Genomic DNA, 25,687 nt, shown 5'->3' with positions numbered 1-25,687 from the left:
GCTCAACCCCCTCAACTCCGGTATCAGCCTAGTAAACCTCCTCTGCACTTCCTCCAAGGCCAAAATATCCTTGTGTAAGTACGGCGACCAAAACTGCACACAGTACTCCAGCTGCGGCCTCACCAATGCCCTATACAGCCGCAGCAAGACCTCCCTACTTTTATATTCAATCCCCCTCGCTATGAAGGCCAATTTAAGAAGATATTGCAGGAAGCACTCTTCTTGTGGGTTGATGTGACAAGTTGACTCTTTGTCAGAACTCTCCTGTTGACTCACTTGCTGAGCCTTTCCAGCCGTTTTCTTTCTATAAATGGATGACTGGATTGACCTGTTTCCGTCGTCGCCGTGTCCAGTGTATGACCGAGCTTGTGTCTGATGGTGAAAAGAATTCCGTCCTTCGGCCTCCAAAACCTGATGTTTCTTCACCTGATGCTTTCAGCCACAGAATACTCATACAGCACGGACCCACTCCACTCACAAAATCGTAGAATCTTTAACCACAGAAAGGTAAAGATAGATACTAGACGATAGCCGCGCGATATTATCGCTAGACTATTAATCCAGGAACTCAGCCAACGCTCTGGGGACCTGGGTTCGAATCCCGCCACGGCAGATGGTGGAATTTGAATTCAATAAAAAATATCTGGAATTCAGAATCTACTGACCACTGTGCTACCATGTCATCCATGTGTGTGTGTGTAAATGTGTGTGAGTGTGAGTGCAGTGTGTGTGTAAATCTGTGTAAGTGCAATATGTGTGTGTAAATGTGTGTCAGTGTGTGTGTGTGTAAATGTGTGTGAGTGTGAGTGCAGTGTGTGTAAATCTGTGTGTGTAAGTGCAATGTGTGTGTGTAAATGTGTCAGTGTGAGTGCAGTGTGTGTGTGTAAATGTGTGTCAGTGTGAGTGCAGTGTGTGTGTGTGAGTGCAGTATGTGTGAGCGTGTGTAAATGTGTGTGTGTGTAAACGTGTGTGAGTGCAGTGCATGTGTGTAAACGTGTGTGAGTGTAGTGTGTGTGTGTAAATGTGTGTCAGTGTGTGTGTAAATCTGTGTAAGTGCAATGTGTGTGTAAATGTGTGTCAGTGTGTGTGTGTGTAAGTGTGTGTGAGTGTGAGTGCAGTGTGTGTGTGTAAATGTGTGTGAGTGTGAGTGCAGTGTGTGAGCGTGTGTAAATGTGTGTGAGTGTGGGTGCAGTGTGTGTGTGTAAATGTGTGTGAGTGTGAGTGCAGTGTGTGTGTGTAAATGTGTGTCTGTGTGAGTGTAAGTGCAGTATTGCTCCTTAACTGCAACTGAAAAGTCATATTTTCAGTTTAAATCTGCACTGATTTTTTCCCCTGTTCCCTGTGCTAAGCTGATGGGAGCCAGTTGTAGCATTTGGGGGGGGTTGGCGAGGGGGGTGCACGCTCTCGAGATAAAATTCTAGGGGAATTTCACAGTAACTCCATTGCAGTGTTAATGTAAGCCTGACTTGAGACTAATAAATAAATAAACTTCAAACTTTTCTCTGTCTAAGGATTTGCTCCAAATGGAACGGGTTGGCAGGAAATCAAAAAAGGTGGAACCAAATTAAAAATAAACTCTAGTGTTAAACAGAACATTTTTCACCAGTGACACAGGAGAAGTGGAAGATAGTGGCTGGGAGATAGCTGGTGGGTGGGATATTAATATGTCTGGCCTTACCTAACCCTGTGTGCGATCCTTAGTTAGAGAGGATCCCGGGAGTGTACATGTGACCTTGGTGTGTCTGAGTGCTGAGGGTTCATTAACCTTGGAGGTTTTTTTGTGAAAGTGATCTGGCTGTGGGAAGTGAACTCTCCGTGGTCACCCCATTCAGCTGTGTGAATTGCATAGAAAGGCCTGTAACCACTCATCTCATTGCCCCCCCACAGCCCCCACCCTCCCCATCTCAAACAAGCCATGAGTGAAAGTGTTTACAGAGAAAAGAATCTTTCCGAGTGAGAGGAAAAGCTTGTTATTGCGCAGGACCACTCTCAATGTCAGGACATCCCAGACTACGCTCTGACGAAGAGCCAGCCAGACTTGAAACTTTGCCTCTTTCTCCACAGATGCTGTCAGACTTGCTGAGTCGTTCCAGCATGTTCTGAGCCGGATTCTCCAACATCGCCCACGGCTGGGATTCTCCAGTCCCGCTGCTGTGATACACGGGAACGCCACCACCTGCGAGTTCCCCTCCGAGCCACTCACCATCCTGACTTAGAAATATATCGGCTGTTTCTTCACAGTCGCTGGGTCAAAATCCTGGAATCCCCTCCCTGACGGGTCAACCCACAGCACGCGGACTGCAGCGGTTCAAGAAGGCACCTCACCACCAGCTTCTCAACTAGGGGTGGGCAATAAAATGCTGGCCCAGCCAGCGATGCCCATGTCCCACAAATTAATTTTTAAAACAATTTGGCCGAGTGCTACATTCTTTGTTGTGGCTGTCAGCAGTAGTGAGGTGTGTGAGACTGGTGAATCCCAGTCTCTGTTTTGGTTTCACTATATTACAACAGCGATAATACAATAACAGTACAACTTATATTTAGCACCTTCAGGATAGTGTAATACCCAAAACATTTCATAGGAAGCAAAATTGGTTTTCAAAGATACCTTTTTTTATTCATCCCTGATGGCAGGGAGGGCATTTATTGCCCATCCCTCCTTGCCCTTGAGAAGTGGGTACACCCACAAAGCTTTGATATAACTGAGTGGCTTGCTTGGCCATTTCGGGGGGGGGTGCCAGTGAAGAGCCACCCGCATTGCTGTGAGTCTGGAGTCACATGTAGGCCAGACCGGGTAAGGACGGCAGATTTCCTTCCCTAAAGAACATGAGTGAACCAGATGGGTTTTTACAACAATCCGCTAGTTTCAGGATCATTAATAAGATTAGCGTTTTATTTCAGTTTTATTAATTAGTTGAATTCAAATCTTTCAGCTGCTGCGGGGAGATTTGAACTTGTATCTGCAGAGATTTAGTGTGGGTCACGGCAATGTTACTGTCCTCATACTTCATTGGCTGTAAAGTACTTTGGACCAACCTGACTCATGAAGGGCACTATATAAATGAAAGTCATTCTGAAGTGTGCCTTTATCTATCACTGCCGTCACCATGCTGTCCCACTCTCTATCTGTTCTGAGGTTAGTCAGGCTGCAGTGCAGAGCGGCCAAGCTTCTTGTTTCTGAGGATAGTTCGAGGGAAGGGCCAGTCCTGCTCTGTTCACACGGAGAGGGAGTCAAGAACATTATGCGGAGAAGTGGCTGCAGCAGCCAGCCTGAGGTTGCATGGCCTATTCACTGGATACACACACGAAAAAAAACACTCATTAAATAAATGCTGGAATTGGTGAAGAGGTTAGCCATGTGCACGTGCAGAGGAGGTTTACTAGGCTGATACCGGAGTTGAGGGGGTTGAGCTATGAGGAGAGGCTGAATAAACTGGGCTTGTACTCGTTAGAGTTTAGAAGAATGAGGGGAGATCTCATTGAGACGTATAAGATGATGAATGGGATGGATAGGATAGAGGTGGAAAGACTCTTCCCTCTCAAAAAAGACAGTAGGACTAGGGGGCACAGCCTCAAGATAAAGGGGGGGCGGTTTAGAACGAAGTTGAGGAGGAACTTCTTCACTCAAAGGGTGGTGAATCTCTGGAATTCTCTGCCCGTTGAAGTGGTGGAGGCTGCCTCGCTAAATATTTTTAAGACGCGGGTTGATGGGTTTTTGATAAGCGAGGGGGTTAAGGGTTATGGGGAGAGGGCGGGAATGTGGAACTGAGCCACGACAGATCAGCCATGATCGTATTGAGTGGCGGGGCAGGCTCGAAGGGCTAGATGGCCTACTCCTGCTCTTATTTCTTATGTTCTTATGTTGGCTTTACTGCCAAACCCTATCATAATGCGACTGCTGAGAGGACACTGACAGGACAACATCAGGGTTCTGTATGTCCTTCCATATTAACAGGTAAGTATTGTCATCAGAACAGCAATGAAAGAGCTTGTTATGGGTGTGACTAACACCGGTATCTGTGTGTTTAGCACCTCCTATTGTGGAGTCATTGTTATGTTATTGGATGAGTAAACCAGAGACCTGACTGAATAATTGAGAGAGCGTGAGGTCAAATTTCATCAGGGCAGCTTACCAAAATATATCTGTCCTTAAAAAGCTGGTTTCAACTACCCGAAAAACCAGTTCATTAAAGGTTGCAGTTTGAAGTTGGGCATTTTCCAGGACAGCGCATAAAATTCCAGGCTGACTCTTCACAACAGTATTGTGGGAATGCCGCTCTGTCTGAGGGACCTTTGTTTGAATGAGACATTAAACAGAGGCCCCATCCGCACTCTCAGGGGGATATAAAAGATCCCATTGTATTAATTTGAAGGAGAGCAGGTGCGGGGAGGGTGGGTGGGGTGCAGGGTGCGGGGTGGGGGGGGGGGGGAGGGGGGGAGGGTTTCTCCTCCTGTCCTGGCCAATGAGGATCACTCAATCAACATCACTGAAACAGTCGCTGTCACATTACTAAGCGTGAGTGCTTGCTGTCTGTAAATCGGCTGCTTCCGCCATTATACCAAGGACTACACTTCAAGAGTACTCCATTGGCTATGAAGAGCTTCAGATGTCCTGAGGTTGTGAAAGGTGCTATATAAATGCAAGATTTTCTTTATTACCGTTCTCTGGGCCTCTTCCTATTCTGTCAGTCCTCCAGCGTAACTGAGATCGCGGCACTCCTCCAATTCTGACCTTCTGTGCAGTTCCAGGTTTTATCCCTCCAGTGATGGTGGTGCAGGGGGGAGCTGGGCTTTCGGTTAGTCTGCACCCAAAGCTCTGGAATTCCTTCCCTAAACATTTTTTGCCTCTTTACCTCCATCTCCTCCTCAAGACTCTGGTCAAAATCTACCTCTTTGACCAAGTGCACGGTTACCTATCTTGGTGCCCCTTCATTCGCTGGGTGTCAAATTTAGACTTATCTTTTTGTGAAGCACCTTGGGACATGTGTTCTATTCAGGCAGCTTTTAAATAGGTCACTGCACACCTCTCCAGCCTGAACGAACAGTCTGCATCAAATTACACCTTCCAGTGGAACCAACTCTCAATTGTAATGGAAGTACATTTGTTTGCCTTTAATGTTACTGTGGTAACATGGGTTATCTTAAGCAAAGTCAGTGATCAGTAGACGGTTGGTTGCATCAACAAGAATTCTTGAGATAGAGATCCTGTGTTGCCCACCCTGATGGCTGGCACGCTGGCACAGTGGTTCGCACTGCTGCTTCACAGTGCCAGAGACCCAGATTCGAATCCCATCTTGGGTGACTGGGTGGAGTTTGCACATTCTCCTCATGTCTGCATGGGTTTCCTCCAGGTGCCCCAGTTTCCTCCCGTAGTCCAAAGATGTGCAGATGAAGTGAGTTGACCATGTTAATTTGATTTGATTTATTATTGTTACATGTGTTGGGATACAGCGAAAAATATTGTTTCTTGCGCACTATACAGACAAAGCATACTGTTCATAGAGAAGGAAAGGAGAGAGTGCAGAATGTAGTGTTACAGTCATAGCTAGGGTGTAGAGAAAGATCAACTTAATGCAAGGTAGGTCCATTCAAAAGTCTGATGGCAGCAGGGAAGAAGATGTTCTTGAGTCAGTTGGTACGTGACTTCAGACTTTTGCATCTTTTTCCCGATGGAAGAAGCTGGAAGAGAGAATGTCCGGGGTGCGTGGGGTCCTTAATTATGCTGTCTGCTTTGCCAAGGCAGCAGAAAGTATAGACAGAATCAATGGATGGGAGGCTGGTTTGTGGGATGGATTGGGCTACATTCATGATCAATTCCTTGCAGTCTTGGACAGAGCAGGAGCCCATACCAAGCTGTGATACAACCAGGAAGAATGCTTTCTATGGTGCGTCTGTAAAAGTTGATGAAAGTCGTAGCTGACATGCCAAATTTTCTTAGACTTGTGAGAAAGTAGTGGAGTTGGTGGGCTTAACTATAGTGTCGGCATGGGGGGGACCAGCACAGGTTATTGGTGATCTGGACACCTAAAAACTTGAAGGTCTCGACCCTTTCTACTCGTCCCCATCGATGTAGACAGGGGCATGTTTTCCACTACGCTTCCTGAAGTCGATGACAATCTCCTTCGTTTTGTTGACGTTGAGGGAGAGATTATTGTTGCTGCAACAGTTCACCAGATTCTCTATCTCATTCCTGTACTCTGTCTAGTCATTGTTTGAGATCGTTAGCAAAGTTGAAAATTGAGTTGGAGGGAAATTTGGCCACACAGTCATAAGAATATAAGGAGTATAGTAGGGGGCTGAGAACACAGCCTTGTGGGGCACCGGTGTTGAGGATGATTGTGGAGGAGGTGTTGTTGTCTATCCTCACTGATTGTGGTCTGTGGATTAGAAAGTCCAGGATCCAGTCACAAATTGCCCCATAGTGTCCAAAGATATTCGGGTTAGGTGGATGAGTGGGGTGAATATGTAGGGTTACTGGGATAGAGTGGGGGAAAGGGCCTAGGTAAGATGCTCTATCAGAGGTTTGGTGTAGCATCAATGGGCCAAATGGTCTCTTTCTGCTCTGTAGGGATTCTGTGCATGCAAGATGAAAATCTTTGAAAGACTATTGGGAGTAAGTAGGCTCTTTGTTCTAGCATTGCTCGATTAGGTTGCCATGGTTCTTAACGTTAATGATTTCAGTCCTCCCAAAACAAAATCTTGCATTCATATAGCACCTTTCAAGTTCAGAAACATTCCGAGGTGTGAAATCAGACAAAAATCAACATGACCCCAAGAAGAAGGCGTAGGGAGAGTGAGGAGAGGGTGTAGAGAATTCTGTCATATGGAGAGATGGAAGGAACTGGGATAGTTCACAGTGGAAGGAAAGATGGTCAGAATTATGAAGGGGTTTCGATAGAGTTTATAAGGAGAAACTGTTTCCATTGGCAGGAGGTTTGATAAGCAGACCCAAACAACACAAATTTAAGGTAATTACCCAGGCTATCCCAGGTTCCAGAATGAAATTTTAATTTGAAAGTTTCCTTTCAACTTCTAACTGGCATGGTTTATTTGTGATACTCCTTGAAGAAGGAGAAATTATTACCGTTCTAACTGCTAAGTGCCTGCCCCTCCTGAGCTTGGTAGAATCTTAAAGAAGTAGGAAGGGTGGGCTGAATGGCCTCTACTTCTGTGATGTTGGGCAGATGGTGGTGCAGTGGTGACGGCATTGTGGCACAGTGGTTAACACTGCTGTCAGATACCCAGATTCAATTCCAGCTTTTGCTCACTGCCTGTGTGGAGTTTGCAGGTTCTCCCCGTGTCTGCGTGGGTTTCCTCTGGGTGCCCCGGTTTCCTCCCACAGTCCAATGATGCGTGGGTTAGATGGATTGACCATGCTAAATCGCCCCTTGGTGCCCCAGCATGTGTTAGAGAGATTAGTGGAGTAAGTACGTGGAGTTATGGGGTAGAGTCTGGGTAATTTAAAAAAGGTGGGTTGGTGCAGACTTGTTGGACTGAATGGCCTCCTTCTGCAGTGTCGGGATTCTGGTGAAAATGTCTGTGGATGAGTAATCCAGTGGTTCAGGCTAATGCACCGGGGGGCATGAGTTCAAATCCCACTATGGCAGCTGGTGGAATTTAAATTCAATTAATAAAACCTGGAATTGAAGTTTTATTTACGATGATCATACTATTATCAATTATTGATTCACTCATGTCCTTCAGGGAAGGAAATCTACCCTGTCCGGTCCACATGTGGCTCCAGAATCACAGCAAAATAGTTGATTCTTCACTGTCCTCTGAGATGGCATGGAAGCACTCAATTCTTTCTTAAAGTTTTATTTTAGAAGGAGGGTTGATATTTTAGAATGGGACTTTGGCCTTTTGAGACTGCACCAGCCCTCTGACAGAGAACCTCACTCAGGACCATCCCCCAATCTATCTCCATAACCCCACACATTCTCCCCACTGATCCCCCTAACCTACACATCTTGGGACACAAAGCGGCAATTTAGCACAGCCAATCCACCTAATCCGCACATCTTCGGACTGTGGAAGGGAACCGGAGCACCGGGAGGATACCCTTGTAGACATGGGGAGAACATGCAAATTCCACACAGTCACCCAAGGCCGGAATGGAACATGGATTCCTGGCGCTGTGAGACATTTAAGGGTGACACGGTGGCACAGTGACACTGCTGGAATGCCATAAGCATAGATAAGGGTCATGGGTGGAGGGGGGACTCGTAATGTTAAAATGGCGGCACGGGCTCGTTGGGCCGAAGGGCCTGTTTCCCGGGCTGTTTCGTTCTTTGTTCTTTGATTCCCGGCTTGGGTCACTGTTTATGCGGAGTCTGCACGTTCTCCCCGTGTCTGCGTGGGTTTCCTCCCAGTGGTCTGGTTTTAGGTGCACTGGCCATGCTAAATTCTCCCTCAGTGTACCCGAACAGGCTAGGGGATTTTCACAGTAACTTCACTGCAGTGTGAGTGTAAGCCTTATTTGTGACACTGATAAAAAAAAAACTCTCCACCTTTTGTGCCACTGAAGGGATGGGCAAGAAGTGCGGGACTTGGCAGTGGGACCCTGGACTGTGCCTTTAAGTGGGGGTTGGCAGAGGTTTTGATTGGCAGTGGGAATGGATACATTGCAGCGATGAGGGGCAGCCGCTTCCGGGTTTGTGCTCTCAGTCATTCAGAGTCAGACAGAGTGGCAGCTGGAGAGCGGTTCAGTGCACCGGCTGCACCATGAGCCAGACAGAGAGCCGAAAGAGACGGCGATCAGGCAGCCCGCCGGGGGCACACTGTTTCAGAATGACCCCCGAGAAGCGGGTTTCCCTGGTCAGGTTAAAATCCAGTTACTGGGACTGGGCTGTGGAGGATGTCTGCTGCTTCCTTCGGAGCCAGGGCTTTGAAAAGTTCGAGCAATGCTTCAGAGGCAAGTACAGAATCTCAGCATCGGGAGAGGAGGGGGGGGGGAGGGGAAAGGCAGGAGGAGGCCATTCGGTCCCTCGTATCTGGGTCTTTCCCATGTCTGTGTTTTCCCCCCCCCTTCTCTTTGCAAATGTGCCCCTTCCACTCGCATAAAGCAGACAGGAAGCCAGGACACACTTCCTCTGAGAATTACCTCATCTAACTGCCAGTGAATTAAACATTTATCTAAAGTATTCTATTTCTGTTTTGTAGATTTCATTTCACAGTGTAAGAGATCCCCCAGGACTATTCTTGGGGGAACTGAATAATTTTAATTCATTTGCAAGTGTATTCTGATTAGGTGTTTAATATTAGAAACACATTGAATGCACTGAGCGTGTTGTGGACACCTTATTTTGGACTCCTAATTTGGACATCAGCACTCTGACACATCGGGTTGTAACACTGATCCCCTGTAACTCTAGTGGGGCTGTGCTGGGAACTCTGCTAATTTGATTTATTATTATTGCATGTATTACTATACAGTGTAAAGTATTGTTTCTTGGGCGCTATACACCCAAAACATACTGTTCATAGAGAAGGAAAGAAGAGGGTATAGAATGTAGTCATAGTGGAGAAAGATCGGCTTATTATATAAGGTAGGTCCAGTCAAAAGTCTGACGGCAGCAGGGAAGAAGCTGTTCTTGAGTCGGTCGGTACGTGTCCTCAGACTTTTGTATCTTTTTCCTGACGGGAGAAGGTGGAAGAGAGAATGTCCGGGGTGCGTGGGGTTCTTAATTATGCTGGCTGCTTTGCCGAGGCAGCGGAAAGTGTAGATAGAGTCAATGGATGGGAGGCTGGTTTGCGTAATGGACTGGGCTACATTCACAACCCTTTCTAATTTCCTGTGGTCTTGAATCTTTAGGTGGGAGTACAGTGGTGCAGAGGGGAGTGTTGTGACGGAAAACTCTCAGCCAGTGTCTCCCCTACAGCTGTGGGATTGGAGAGTGAGGAAGAAACTTTACTTGTGATCAAATTTTGTTGTCGGGACTTGAGAGGGAAAAGAGAGGGCACCAACTAATTTTTTTTTAAAATTGAAAGCACACGTGGCGCAATGAGGTGTTACTTGTTCACATTACGCTGGGCTGGACTGATAATTGATAAACCTGAAAATGATGCGAAATCTTTGATAAAAGCAAAACACTGCGAACTCTGACATCTGAAACAAAAACTGAAAATGCTGGAACACCTCAGCATCTGTGGAGAGAGAATGGAGCCAAGTCCTTTGTCAGAGAAATATTTGATGTGCTAAGTGTATACTGTAGTTGTAAACTAGTGCGTTCCAAACTATTTGCCAGTGTGACCCCATTTGATACCTGAAAATTAGCACAGCCCAGATGCCCAGAAAAGTAATAAAAAGCACAGTAACATTAATTCATATAATTGTTATAATGTTTGATCAACTTAGAAGACATCGTATGAATGTAAAAATCTGTGCTGAAAATCCTGGGCTCATGTGACCAGGTTGCTTCTGGTTGCTAGATCTAACTGGCTCCAACCTGTTCTGAGAAGCTGCCCGGGGAAATCTCTGTATTTACGCAGGTACGTGGTTACGTTACAGCACACCTTATCAGAGTCTCTGCAGCCAATCAGTGTCCAACACCTGGCGTTCAGGTGATTGTGATTGGATACTTCCCCCTCCACTGGTTAGAGTCAAACCCGGCACAAAGGAAGATGGCTGTGAGGGTTGGACGTCCGTCATCCAAGTCCGAGCACATCACCTCAGGAGTTCCTCGAGATGCTGTCCTGGGCCCAAGCATCTTCAACCGCTTCACCACTGATCTTCCTTCTGACAGAAATAGGGATGTCTGCTGCTGGATAATGATTGGATAATGTTTAGTGCTTTTTGCAACTCCTCAGGTACAAAGGAGTCCACGTTCAAATGCATGAAGGTCTGGACAATATCCAGGTTTGGACTGACAAGTTCTGAGTTGATTTATTATTGTCACCTGTACTAACATAAAGTGAAAAGTATTTGTTTCTTGCGTGCTTTACAGACAAAGCATACCGTTCATAGAGAAGGAAACGAGAGAATGCAGAATGTAGTGTTATAGTCATGGCAGGTAACATTCGTTCCACACAAGTGCCAGGCAGTGACTATCGCCAGAAAAAGAAACTCTGACCGTTGCTCCTTGATATTCAATGGCATCCCCATTGCTGAACCACCTCTATTGACATACTGAAACTGAACTAGCTGTATAAATACTGCGGCTACAAGAGCAATCAGACTAGGAATCCTGCTGACCTCATGACAAGCCCAAGCCCCAAAACTGTCCACAAGGCACCAGTTAGGAGTGTGATGGAATACTCTCCATTTGTCTGGATGAGTGCAGTTCCAACAACACTGGGCAAGCTGGGACACCATCCAACCCACTTGATTGCTATCCCTTCTGCAAACATTCAATGTCCCCCACCACCGACGAACAATAGCAGCCGTGTTTACAAGATGCTTGGCAGAAACTTTTTACCATTTATATAGATGATCTGGAGGAGGGAACCGAGTGTAGGGTGTCGAAATTTGCTGATGACACCAAGATTGGGGGAACGGCAAATTGTGCGGAGGGTGTGGAGAGTCTGCAGAAGGATCTAGATAGGCTGGGCGAATGGGCCAGGAAATGGCAAATGGAATTTAATGTTGGCAAGTGCGAGGTGGTCCACTTTGGTAGGAATAATGGTAGGAAGGACTATTACTTACGGGGCGAAAAACTGCAGCAGGCGACGGTGCAGAGGGACCTCGGGGTCCTTGTGAATGAGTCGCAAAAACCCAGCTTGCAGGTGCAGCAGGTGGTCAGGAAGGCGAATGGGATGCTGGCCTTCATAGCGAAGGGGATTGAATATAAAAGTAGGGAGGTCTTGCTGCAGCTGTATAGGGCATTGGTGAGGCCGCAGTTGGAGTACTGTGTGCAGTTTTGGGCGCCGCACCTGCGCAAAGATATTTTGGCCTTGGAGGGAGTGCAGAGGAGGTTTACTAGGCTGATACCGGAGTTGAGGGGGTTGAGCTATGAGGAGAGGCTGAATAAACTAGGCTTGTACTCGTTGGAGTTTAGAAGAATGAGGGGAGATCTCATTGAGACATATAAGATGATGAATGGGATGGATAGGATAGAGGTGGAGAGACTCTTCCCGCTCAAAAAAGACAGTAGGACTAGGGGGCACAGCCTCAAGATAAAGGGGGGGGCGTTTTAGAACGGAATTGAGGAGGAACTTCTTCACTCAAAGGGTGGTGAATCTCTGGAATTCTCTGAAGTGGTGGAGGCTGCCTCGCTAAATATTTTTAAGAAGCGGGTTGATGGGTTTTTGATAAGAGAGGGGATTAAGGGTTATGGGGAGAGGGCCGGAAAGTGGAACTGAGCCATGACAGATCAGCCATGATCTTATTGAATGGCGGGGCAGGCTCGAAGGGCCAGATGGCCTACTCCTGCCCCTATTTCTTATGTTCTTATGTTCTAAACTCGCCAAGGTTCCTTAGACGGCACCTTCCAAAACACATGATTGCTTCCATCTAGAAGGACAAGCAGGACACACATGGGGACACCACCACCTGGAAGTCCCCCACCTCCAACCACCTGCCAGCCTGACTTGGAAATATATCGCTGTTCCTTCCTCCGACTGGGACAAAATCCTGGAACTCCCTCTCTGACAGCACCGTGGATGTACCTGCGTCTCCGGGACTACAGCGGTTCAAGAAGGCATCTCAGCTCAGCGCCACCTTCTAAAGAACTATTAGGGATGGGAAATAAACGCTGGCCCAGCCAGAGACACCCATGTCCCATGAATAAATAAACTGCCAGGGCAAAAGAGGGAGATTCATGTGATTTTATTTCTTGTGATCTCACTTGCTGTTTCCATAACCCCAAGTTTGGGTTTGGCCCATATTTTGGGACCCGCTGCTTTAAAAGCTCTTAAGCAGCTAGGCATGGTCAACAAACAAGGTAAGAGACAGTCTTGAGCTGATAAGAGGCTTATGCAAATACTGTTAATAGGTGAACCAACAAACAAACAGTGGGAAGTGTCCCCAGAGGTATTGGTACAATATATAAAGTACAGGATGTACATTAAGTTAAAAGCTCCATCTGTAGTTTGGCAACAGTGCTCGGCAAATGAGATAAAGAAGTAGTCTCAAGCTAATGGAAAATGCAAAGAGAAAGTGGACTGGGAGCTATAAAATGGAACAAAGATAGACAGTACATGAAGCGGGAGAAGAAGAGAATAGGAGGGAAATAATATCTGCCACCACAAGTTTTAGTCTATGTTTGAAGGGGAAGAGATTAAAGCAATGTGACTCTGTTAAAAACAGATGAAGGTGAGATTATAATGGACAATATGGAAGGAAACTCTATAAAGTGGGTATTTTTCTAACTTTTTAGTGGAGGAGTGGGCCAAAAACTGGTAATATAAAGGAATTTAAGTCAGGGGAGGGATTTAGTAGATTTAATATAAGGTTTGAAAGACCAGTAATGGAGCAAACAACAGATATATGTTCCTGTGTCAGAATATTAACATAAGTAGTTGAGAAAATTGCACATGCATTAGTCATAATTTTCCAATATACAACAGATGGTAAGGAATTGTGCGATGTAAAGTTCTACAGAATGCCTGGATTGTTTGAGGATGAGTAATGCAGATATATTATCAACACATTTCATGTCTCTTCTGTCACAATCTTCCAGTCGGACTCCCTGTTCTATTTGCATGTGTTTTTTTAAAAAAAATGTCATCCAATTGTTGAACTATTGGGTGACGGGAAGCAGTAACCAGATGACACTGTGTAGACACTGCGCACTTTACAATGAAGCTTACGCTTTTGGAGTTGTCATTCTGAAGGCTGCACCTCTTTTTGCCATCTCGCCGTGCTGTGAACACACTTTTCCTTGGCCGTTTTTCCCCATTTTTGTTTGAACTGAAAGCTGGTGTTTTCCGAGCGTCAAGGTTTCTGCGTATTTTGGTTTTGAAAACCAGCTGGGAGTTTGATTTTTAAACTTCTGAGTAAAACCTTCTGCCCGAACCTATTATCAATTACCTGTTCAAAATAATGAAAATAAAAGTTTGTTTATTAGTCACAAGTAGGGCTTACATTAACACTGCAAATGAAGTTATGGTGAAATTCCCCTAGTTGCCACACTGCGCCTGTTTGGGTCAATGCGCCTAACCAGCACGTCTTTCAGACTGTGGGAGGAAACCAAAGCACCCAGAAGAAACCCACGCAGACACGGGGAGGACGTGCAAACTCCACACATACAGTGACCCAAGCCAGGAATCGAACCCAGGTTCCTGGCGCTGTGAGGCAGCAGTGCTAACCTCTGTGCGCGCGCCACACCCCCCCCCACCCCCCAATCAATATACTGATTGATGGGAGGGAGGATCAATGCCATTGTTTCCTCTCAACTTTACTGTTGCCGCTCAGAGCCTGGTTTTGACTCCTGGCTGTTGGTGTTGAGTTTGCACATTCTCCATGTGTCTGTGGTTTTCCTCCAGATGATCTCATTTCCTCCCACAGTTTGTAAGATGCGCTGGTTAGCGTTTATCCTTTGAAGGGTCATCTGGACTCAATGTTAGCTCTTTTCTCACCGTACAGATGCTGCCGGATCTGCTGAAATTTTCCAGAGTTTTCTCTTTTGATGTTGGTTAGGTGCATTGGCCGTGCTAAATTCTCCCTCAGTGTACCCAAACAGGCGCTGGAGTGTGGCAACTAGGGGGTTTTCACAGTAACTTCATTGCAGTCTTAATAGAAGCCTACTTTACTGGGATTTGTCTGTGGCACGTGGTCAGGATGGGGAAGAATGAATATTGTTTTATGTTTCACTTCTCTGTCCTCATTTTCTAGATGAGAATATATCTGGCACCACCCTACCCTATCTAACAGCTTCTGATTTGGAACAGCTAGGAGTGAGGTGAGTCTGATAGAATCATAGAACCCTACAGTGCAGAAAGAGACCCTTCGGCCCATCGAGTCTGCACTAACCACAATCCCACCCAGGCCCTATCCCTACCTATTTTACCCGCTATTCCCTCTAACCTACACATCTCAGGACACTAAGGGGCGATTTTAGCATGGCCAATCAACCTAACTTGCACATCTTTGGACTGTGGGAGGAAACCAGAGGAAACCCACGCAGACACGAGGAGAATGTGCAAACTCCACACAGACAGTGATCCGAGCCGGGAATCGAACCCAGGTCCCTGGAGCTGTGAAGCAGCGGTGCTAACCACTGTGCCAGCGTGCTGCCCTGATGTATGAATGGGGAATAAGTCTGTGTGAACCCAGGGCCCTGTGAGGATTGTTGATGTAAAGGAAAGACCGCAATGAATTGTTTCCCCAGAGTCACAGGGAATGGGTAGAAAATTGGAATAATCAGCTTCTTCTTTTGTACTCACCAGTACAGGAGGAGCTACGTTTGCAAGTTGAATATTGTGTCTAGTTTTGGTCCCCTTACTTGAGGAGGAATGAAGTTTTTTTTATATTGAAGGCAGTTCAGAGGAGGTTCTCTAGATTGACTCCAGAGATGAGGGATCTGTCTTGCCAAGAGAGATTGGGCAGATTAGGCCAGAGGGGGATTTAATTGAGGTTTGTAAGGTGCTAAAGGGGGTTGACAGGGTAGATGTCGAGAGGGCGTTCCCCCTTGTGGGGCCACCTAGGAGGAGAGGTTGTGGATTTAGAATGGGGGCTGGCAGATTTAAGACGGATGTGAGGAGAAATGACTTGTCTCAAAGTGCGGTGGATGTCGGGACATTGAGTAATTTTACGGAGGAGGTAGATTTTTAATGGAGAGCCGCAGGAAAGTGAACTCGAGGCTGTGACGAGGTCAGCCACGATCGTATTTAAATGGTGAAGCAGGTGCAAGGGACTGAATGGCCACTCCTGCTCCTAGTTCCTTCCTCATTTTGCACTCCTCTAGCTGTTGAACTCGTTCTATAAATAAAACAGGCAGTGTGCTTTCCTTTTCCTTCCTGCTCCAACCCGCTGCCACCACCCTCCTCCCCCCACCACCACCCCCCCTGCGTGTCCCCACCCCTGGATAAAACGTGGGTCAGCGTTCCTGAATGGGAAGCAGAAGGCAGATGCTCCCGTAATCTAGGTTGACACGTCAGTGCCGTCTATTTGTAGAGGTATGGTGCTGTCAGTAGTAACAGCCGATCTGATGGAAATGTCAGACTGAGTTGTTCCAGGCGGATGTTAAAGTTTCAGGGCAGTTTGCCAAGGGAAGGCATGCTTGCAATCTTTACAGAACAAATGGACTATTAATCACGTTGCTGTTGATGTGTGTGGTAACCCATTCCAGACCGTCATTGCATGGGACAGCGTTTGCCAGTGACCCGTTTCTCCTCCTTTGTTCGCAAAGACTGCTTATGTGCTGACTTATACAATTTAGCCGTTTTGTTTCTTCATTCCAGCACCCTTGGTGAACGGGTAAACTTGATCAAGTGTATTGATACGCTCTGGCAGAAGCCTCTCGATGTGAAGGTAGGAGAACTTTTTATTTTCCGCTTATTCTTTCACGGGATGTTGCTGTTGCTGCACAGTCCAGCCTTCGTTGCCCTTCCGAAGGTGCCGCTGAGCCGCCGCCTTGAATCGCGGCAGTCCCCGAGGTGTAGGTGCACCCACAGTGCTGTTAGGGAGGGTGTTCCAGGATTTTGACCCAGTGAAGGAACGGCGATGTAGCTCCAAGTCAGGCTGGTGAGTGGCTTGGAGGGGAACCCCCGGGTGGTGGGGCTTCCAGGTATCTGCTGCTGTTGTCCTTCTAGATGGTAGAGGTTGTGGGTTTGGGATGTGCTATCTAAGGGACCTTGGTAAGTTCCTGCAGTGCATCTGTAGATGGTACGCATGGCTGTCACTGTTTGTTGGTGGTGGAGGGATTGAATGTAGTGGAAGGGGCAGCAACTAAATGGACTGCTTTTTCCTGGAAGGTATTGAGCTTCTTGTTGGAGCTATGCTCACCCAGCCAAGCAGAGAGAGTAATTCATCACACTCCTGACTTGTGCCCTGTAGACAGGCTTTGGTCTGCAGGTAAATTACCCACGACAAAATTCCTAGCCTTTGACCTGCTCTTGGAGTATTCATCTGGCTAGTTTGTGGTCAGTGGTATCCCCCAGGATGTTGATACTGGGAATGGTAGTGCCATTGAGTGTCAAGGGACAATGGTTGGATCCCCTCATGTTGGAGATGTCACTGCCTGGCACCTGTGTGGCATGAATGTTAGTTCCACTTGTCAGCCCAAGCCTGGACATTGTCCACATTTTGCTGCATTTGGACATGGACTTCTTCAGTGTCTGAGCAGTCACAAAGGGGCTGAATCTTGTTGCAAAGCGGAGCTTGAGGTCTCTGGGTACTAGTTGCTCTCTCTAGTCTATAGCAATATTGAGCGTTTCATTTGGAAGATGACGGAGGGAAAGTGTGGATGGGTCAGCAAGCGATTGTATTGCAGTCTTGTGGTGCAGTGGATAGCATCCTTGCCCCTGAGGCAGGAGCTCTGGGTTCTAGACCCACTCCAGTATATGATGGCCATGGAAAGTGCATTCATAATATGGCAACACGGGCTGGGTATCAATCTGCAGATTCTTTGAACGCCCCACACATACGCCCTCCCATCACCCCCACAGGCACCCTCCCACACCAGGGCCCCACACACACACACACACACACACACACACACACACACACACACACACACACACACACACACACACACACACACACACCCAATGACAGGCAGTAAGTGTGAGAGAGATTCCCAGTCAGCCATGTGATGGGAAGGAAGTCAGAGCCTTGACCATTGCTGTCCATGGCTCCACACTGCAACATGCATGTAAAAGTGTGTGTTGCTGCAACAACTCTCCAAGGAAAACGGTAACACAGTATACATTATATTGTTGCAGCTTCTTGGAATGATTGGGGTAGACGTGACAGCCAACTGAGGGGCTGTGAATTGTATAGACTGCTTGGGTGGTATGATTCATATTGAATGTATTCAGTGAAGGTTACGACTGCATTGAAGCACCTCCAAGGGCAACGTGATCGATGGTGTTATAAGAACATAAGAAATAGGAGCAGGAGTAGGCCATCTAGCCCTTCGAGCCTGCCCCGCCATTCGATAAGATCATGGCTGATCTGTCGTGGCTCAGTTCCACATTCCCGCCCTCTCCCCATAACCCTTAATCCCCTCGCTTATCAAAAACCCATCAACCCGCGTCTTAAATATATTTAGCGAGGCAGCCGCCACCACTTCAAAGGGCAGAGAATTCCAGAGATTCACCACCCTTTGAGTGAAGAAGTTCCTCCTCAACTCTGTTCTAAACCGCCCCCCCTTTATCTTGAGGCTGTGCCCCCTAGTCCTACTATCCTTTCTGAGCGGGAAGAGTCTCTCCACCTCTATCCTATCCATCCCATTCATCATCTTATACGTCTCAATGAGATCTCCCCTCATTCTTCTAAACTCCAACGTACAAGCCTAGCTTATTCAGCCTCTCCTCATAGCTCAACCCCCTCAACTCCGGCATCAGCCTAGTAAACCTCCTCTGCACTCTCTCCAAGGCCAAAATATCCTTGCGTAAGTACGGCGCCCAAAACTGCACACAGTACTCCAGCTGCGGCCTCACCAATGCCCTATACAGCTGCAGCAAGACCTCCCTACTTTTATATTCAATCCCCCTCGCTATGAAGGCCAGCATCCCATTCGCCTTCCTGACCACCTGCTGCACCTGCAAGCTGGGTTTTTGCGACTCATGCACAAGGACCCCGAGGTCCCTCTGCACCGTCGCCTGCTGCAGTTTTTCGCCACGTAAGTAATAATCCTTCCTACCATTATCCCTACCAAAGTGGACCATCTCGCACTTGCCAACATTAAATTCCATTTGCCATTTCCTGGCCCATTCGCCCAGCCTATCTAAATCCTTCTGTAGACTCTCCACACCCTCCGCGCAATTTGCCGTTCCACCAATCTTGGTGTCATCAGCAAATTTCGACACCATACACTCGGTTCCCTCCTCCAGATCATCTATATAAATGGTAAATAGCTGAGGCCCCAGCACCGACCCCTGGGGCACTCCACTAGTCACCATCCGCCAATCCGAATAGCACCCATTGACCCCCACTCTCTGCCTCCTATTTGACAACCATGTTGTATGTCTGCTGAGAAAATGTGTATCCCAGCAATGATTGTGATTTCAAATAACTGTGTGTGCGTGTAGACTCGATGGGCTGAATGGCCTCCTTCTGTACTGTAGGGTTTCTATGAGTGTGCATGGCATTCACGTTTACATTTGTAACCCTGTGAGGTTTTCCATTGTTCTGTAGGTTTTCAATGACCCAATCCATGGACACATTGAGATGCATCCTCTCCTCGTCCAGATCATTGACACACCACAGTTCCAGCGACTTCGCTTCATCAAGCAGCTCGGTGGGACCTACTTTGTGTATCCTGGGGCTTCACACAACCGGTTCGAACACTCCATAGGGTAAGCATCTGCAAAGCAGCTCTGAGGATGATGAAGTTCAGAAGCAGCTTGAAGGTCGTTCCTCTTCAACATTTTTCCACAACCATTTGTCCTCCACTATTCCAGCTGCCAGTTCCTTGCCCGTCAGTGGTCATTCTGAAAGGCTGCCCGTGTGAAGAGACTGATCTGGAGGCACTTGTGTGTCTGCAGTAGCAGCTACTAAAAAATGACCAGACTCTGAGCCCAATTGCACTGTTCCCACCCCCATTCTCCCTCAAGTGTTTTGGGTAGTTATGCTAATTGGATTCTAAACAACAGTTGAATGCAAAATCCTCCTTTCTGTTTACAGCTCAATTGTGTGCAGGGTCCGGTTTGAAAAGAATTTCGTTAACTAGCTGAAAATATTGTCTGACTTCTGCTCAATGGCCCATTTGGTTTGATTTGTTATTGTCACACGTATTAACGTACAGTGAAAAGTATTGTTTCTTGCATGCTGTACAGACAAAACATACCGTTCATAGAGAAGGGAATGAGGGTGTGGAATGTAGTGTTACAGTCATAGCGAGGGTGTAGAAAAAGATCAACCTAGTGCGAGGTAGGTCCATTCAAAAGTCTGACGGCAGCAGGGAAGAAGCTGTTCTTGAGTCATGACCTCAGACTTTTGTTTTTTTTTCCTGACGGATGAAGGTGGCAGAGAGATGGAAGAGTCACACCTCTGACGCATGCACAGACTCTGGGTTCATGGTGGAATTTTCTCGGGGAGAGTGGGATGCAGCTGCACTGCCAACTGAACCACCAACTCTGTCCACTATATTTTTGACATTTAAGTCAAAAGAAATCTTGCAGGTGGTTCCCCTGATGTTACGCAGCGAGGTGGGTGTCAGCAGCCTTGGCTTTCAGACAATCAGGATGCCACTTGTAAAGGGTACCCTGATTATTTTTTAAAAAAAAGGAACCCCCCCCCCCCACGTGGTCACCCCCTACGCGGTCACCCCCCCTCCCCCCAACAGTGACCCCGGCACTGACCCCCGAATTCCACACTCATGGGTGCTTGTAATCATTTAGTGAATTCTAACACAGCGCCGAGTTCAAAGGTGACAAATTGAGCAATATTTTTTTGCCCACGAAGACTGCATAAAGTTTCCTCAGAGTCATAAGAGCAGGAGGAGGCCACCCAGCCCCTCGGGTCTGCTCCGCCATTCGATACGATCATGGCTGATCTCACCTCCGCTTACCTGCCCGATCACCAATAGCCCTTCAAACCCGTTAATAGTTAAAAAGCTGTCCCCCCCCTTCCTTAAATTTACTCAAAGCCCCGGCACTCTGTGGAAGTAAATTTCACAGACTCACCACCCTTTGAGAGAAGTAATTTCTCCTTGTCTCTGTTTTAAATCTGCCACCCCTTACCTTAAATCGATAAGTTTTACAGTTTATTTATCAGTGTAGCAAGCAGGCTTACATTGACACTGCAGTGGAGTTACTGTGAAAATCCCCTAGTCGCCACTCTCCGGCGCCTGTTCGGGTACACCGAGGGAGAATTTAGCACGGCCAATGCATCTAACCTGCGCATCTTTCGGACACAAAACCCACGCAGACATGGGGGGAATGTGCAAACTCCACACAGACTGTGGAGCGGCACGGTAGCACAGTGGTTAGCACTGCTGCTTCACAGCTTCAGGGTCCTGGGTTTGATTCTCGGCTCAGGTCACTGTTTGTGTGGAGTTTGCACACGTTCTCCTCATGTCTGCGTGGGTTTCCTCCGGGTGCTCCGGTTTCCTGCCACAGTCCAAAGATGTGTGGCTTAGGTTGATTGACCGTGCGAAGAAATTGCCCCTTAGCGTCCAGGGTAGCGGAGGTTAGAGAGATTAGTGAGTATAATATGTAGGGATATGGGGATAGGGCCTGGGTGGGATTGTGTTCAGTGCAGACTCAATGGGCTGAATGGCCTCTTTCTGCACTGTAGGATTCTATGATTCACAGTGACCCAAGCAGGGAATCGAACCCAGGTCCTGGCACTGTGAGGCAGCAGTGCTAACCACTGTGCCGCCCATTATTTCAGCCCTAAAATCATAGAAAGCACAGGTATTCCATGACTATTCTTGGAACTCTGCCATATGATAATTGGTTGCCTCATTTCCCACATTACAACGGCAAGGATGATTTAAAAGCAAGTTGTCTCCTGTAATTTGGCAAGCTGTACATAAATGCAAGTTGTTCTTGTGTCATGCACAGTGTTGGGTTCCCACTGAGGTTTGGTATTTTGATTCCCTGGATTAAAACACTGTGATTCTGTAAAAATAGATGCAGGCATATGTTGCAAGAGCTTTATGTGTATGCAATTACCAGGACAGATGTAATAATGAATCATTACTACACTTGTCCTGGCAATAGCAGACATGTAAAGCAACCAGCAGTGCTCTTGGCTATGTTAGTGACCTGCCTTCCAAGTTGACTATAATAGGTAGTGTACAAGCATTCAGATCTTATCAGTTGTTACACACAGAATCATTAGAGGTTTACAGCATGGAAACAGGCCCTTCGATCCAACTTGTCCATTCTGCAGTTTTGTTTTTAAACCCGTGAGCTTGTCCCAATTGCCCGCATTTGGCCCATATCGCTCTATACCCATCTTACCCATGTAACTGTCTAGACGCTCTTTAAGAGACAAATTTGTACCCACCTCTCCTACTCCTGGCAGCTTGTTCCAGATACTTGGGGTGCTGTTGGTTCCTTCCCTTATTTGCCACAAATGGCATTTGGAAACACTGGAGCAGTCTATAACTAGATGCTTTTCACAGGAAAATTTATTGGAATTTACGGCATTAAAAATCCTCCTGACAGTTGATTTTTCCGCGAGTTGTGTGGCCTTGTTAAATGATTCTCTCTCTCTCTCTCTCTCGTCCTGCAGGGTGGGATATCTGGCAGGCCAGTTAGTAAAAGCTTTAGCTGAAAGGCAGCCGGAACTGCGGATTAACCATCGGGACATCCTGTGTGTGCAGATTGCGGGCCTTTGCCATGATCTGGGTGAGTGAGCAGTGCTGTCGGCGCTGGCAGGGTGGCATTCTCCACGAATGTGACTTTTTTTCTGAAACAGGATTATAACACTCCAAAACAAATGGGGATCAAAAAGTTTCTTTTTAAATCCACAAGTGTTAAGTAGCCGAAGCTGTCGTCTAGCACGGCAGGAGGTTCTACAGATTCCCGGGCTGGGGGGGGGGGGGGGGGGGGGGGGGGGGAGCCCAGACACGGGGAGAATGTGCCGACTCCGCTCAGACAGTGACCCAAACCAGGAATTGAACCCGGGTCCCCGGCGTTGAGGCCGCAGTGCTAACCACTCTGCCACCGTGCTGCACCATAACAGTGCCAACCACTCTGCCACATTGTTGCCCCTATGGTGCTTCTGTAAAAATTGGTGAGAGTCGTAATAGACATGCCAAATTTCCTTAGCCTCCTGAGAAAGCATAGGCATTGGTGGGATTTCTTCACTACAATGTCAGCATGTGGAGACCAGGACAGGTGATCTGGACACCTAGAAACTTGAAACTTTTGAGCATTTCCACTTCATCGCTGTTGGTGTAGACAGGGACATGTCCTACATTACACTTCCTGAAGTTGATGACTTTGTTTTATTGACATTGAGTGAGAGTTTACTAGATTCTTTATCTCTTTCCTGCACTCTGTCTCATCATTGTTTGAGATCCGATCCACTACAGTGGTGTCATCAGCAAACTTGAAAAACCTAGTTGGAATGGAATTTGGCCACACAGTTGTAAGTGTAACCCGGGTGTCTCACACATGAAGAATGGCCACGTGTATGAAGTGATTATCAGGTACTAACTCCTACAGTATGGGGCGGAACGGTAGCACAGTGGTTAGCACTGCTGCTTCACAGCTCCGGGGTCCTGGGTTCGATTCCCGGCTCGGGTCACTGTCTGTGTGGAGTTCGCACATTCTCCTCGTGTCTGCGTGGGTTTCCTCCGGGTGCTCTGGTTTCCTCCCACAGTTCGAAGATGTGCGGGTTGGGTTGATTGGCCGTGCTAAGAAATTGCCCCTTAGTATCCAGGGATGTGTAGGTTAGAGGGATTAGCGGGTATAACATGTAGGGATATGGGGGTAGTGCCTGGGTGGGATTGTGTTCGGTGCAGACTCGATGGGCCGAAGGGCCTCTTTCTGCACTGTAGGGCTCTATGATTTCTATGAGTATCCCAGGGAAGAGAGAGAAGGAGGGCACATTCGATTCACTGTCTATCTAGTCTTATTAATTGTGAAACTAACTTTTATTGCAGCGACGGTTTAGGATTGAACAGTACTGTGGAGCATTGTGAAATGCTGATTAGAGGGAAAGTCAGACAGATGTAAGGTGTGGCCCAAGTTAGCAAAATATGTTAACCATTAATACTACCTCCTCCCTCACCAGAGTTTGGACTGACCTTCCAGTCCACACTTAGCATCTACTCCTTATTCGTATCACACTTCATAACAGAAAGTTCAGCACTTTTGTAACAAGAACTCCAGCAGTCAACTCCCCTAGTATTTTCGGTCTAGAAGCGTAAGGGTGTTGCAGCCTGAAAGGTGTCCGAGTAATCCTCCATCTTAACCAACAACAGAGGGGGCGGCACGGTGGCACAGTGGTTAGCACTGCTGCCTCATAGCGCCAGGGACCCAGGTTCAATACCGACCTTGGGTCACTGTCTGTGTGGAGTTTGTACATTCTCTCCATGTACAAAGAACAACACAGCACGGGAAACAGGCCCTTCAGCCCGAGCTGCCATTTTAACATTGAGTGCCCTCCTCTACCTGTGACCTTTGTCTACGTCTATAGGGGAAGGTTGAGGGAAGACTAATTTAGGGATAATTTGTTACACCAATCAGCCTAAGAGCACGTTTTTGGGGTGTGGGAGGAAACCGGAGCACCCGGAGAAAACCCACGCAAGCACGGGGAGAATGCGCAAACTCCCCCAGACCCACTCTCAAAGCAAAATCCAAGAGCAGCCCTCGCACGACCCACCGCGCGTATGCCCCTTGTCTGCGTGGGTTTCCTCCCTCCCTCCAAAGATGTGTGGGTTCGGTTGATTGGCCGTGCTAAATTGCCCCTTGGAGTCAGGGGGATTAGCAGGGTAAATAGGTGGAGTTCCGGGAATAGGGCCTGGGTGGGATTGTGGTCAGTGCAGACCTGATGGGCTGAATGGTCTCCTTCTGCACTGTAGGGATTCTAAAGTGGATAGATTTTGTAACGAAGTTGCCACTGTATGTTAAATCTGAGAAGTGGAGATTGGCATCGTTCCTGTCTGGTCTCTGTTGTTATCTTGATGCTGGGGGGTTGCTTTAAGAGCACCCCTAACTGGAAAACAGTATGTTTCAGTAAGATTGCCTCTCGTTCTCCTTAGTGCCGATGAGTATAGGCCCAGCTGAAGGCAGTGCTACGCTGCCAACTGTTGTCGAGGCAGAGTGAATGTTTGGAAAGGAAGTGACTCAGTCGCTTGGTAAGAGGAGAGGATTAAAAGGATGTGCGGAAACGAGCGGGAGAGGGTGGGATTAGCGTGGCTGGCTCTTGGGGGGAAGGCACCAGCTCAGGGAGCCTGCGACCTCCTGCACATCGATAGGACCTGATGTGGATTAGACTAAACGCAGCGGAGCTCTGACTGAGAAACCAGCAGGGGTTGAGGGTGGTGGGGGGGGTGTTGAGTGGGAGAGCCTTGAGTGATAAAAAGCAAAACGGCGGAGAAAAGCTAGGTCACACCAACATCAGCTCAGAGTGTGGAGTGAGACAGATAAGCTGCATTCCCTTTACCGATTAATGTTTTTAGTGATTAAAGTTTTAGCGTCGTTAGCGCTGCCTAAACAGTTAAATAGCCTTAAACTGTGAACAAAAGCAGTTTGGAAATGGTTGCTAGCTAACTTGGCTGGATCTCTGACACTTGTTAACCTGCGTGTCCGTGTGGAAACCCCAGAATGCGCTGTGATCCAGAAAGCCACATTTCCAGAGTAGAGTTTCTGAGCTAGAGGCGTCACCTGACGAAGGGAGAAACCCCGAAAGCTTGTGAGTTCACCATCAAATAAATCAGTTGGACTTAAACCTGGTGTTGTCAGACTCCTTACTGTGCAGCACATTTCAGGAATAATTATCCCGCAGCCACGGAGACTCCTGCAATGGAATTGGTTGACTTAGGAATGACGGACAGTGAAGGGATTTGATTACCGGGGTATGTGCAGTTGTTGCTGGGGTCACGGACACCAGTCCTGAATCGGGCATTGTTTCCCAAGGTGCAATGAAATCGGATATCCCTGAGCGGGTGCAAGACGCTCT

At 47.4% G+C, this 25,687-nt stretch overlaps 1 protein-coding gene across 1 annotated transcript in view; it reads left to right on the top strand.

The window, feature by feature from the left end:
• The first annotated feature begins 8,668 nt into the window (after window positions 1-8,668).
• The window catches only part of samhd1 (SAM domain and HD domain 1), a 56,730-nt gene continuing 39,711 nt past the window's right edge, over window positions 8,669-25,687 (top strand). The window contains exons 1-5 of the mRNA XM_080204639.1: window positions 8,669-8,914; window positions 14,774-14,840; window positions 16,342-16,411; window positions 19,241-19,401; window positions 22,289-22,404. Of these exons, the coding sequence (XP_080060765.1) occupies window positions 8,725-8,914; window positions 14,774-14,840; window positions 16,342-16,411; window positions 19,241-19,401; window positions 22,289-22,404 (604 nt within the window). The 5' untranslated portion in view covers window positions 8,669-8,724. The remainder of the gene's footprint in view (window positions 8,915-14,773; window positions 14,841-16,341; window positions 16,412-19,240; window positions 19,402-22,288; window positions 22,405-25,687) is intronic.

The sequence above is a fragment of the Carcharhinus amblyrhynchos genome, chromosome 16 (genome assembly GCF_965287045.1).
Source record: "Carcharhinus amblyrhynchos chromosome 16, sCarAmb.v2.hapA, whole genome shotgun sequence".
NCBI classification, from domain to species: domain Eukaryota; kingdom Metazoa; phylum Chordata; class Chondrichthyes; order Carcharhiniformes; family Carcharhinidae; genus Carcharhinus; species Carcharhinus amblyrhynchos.
The sequence above is the reverse complement of the archived record's forward strand: the minus strand, read 5'-3'. Positions and strand labels throughout refer to the sequence as shown.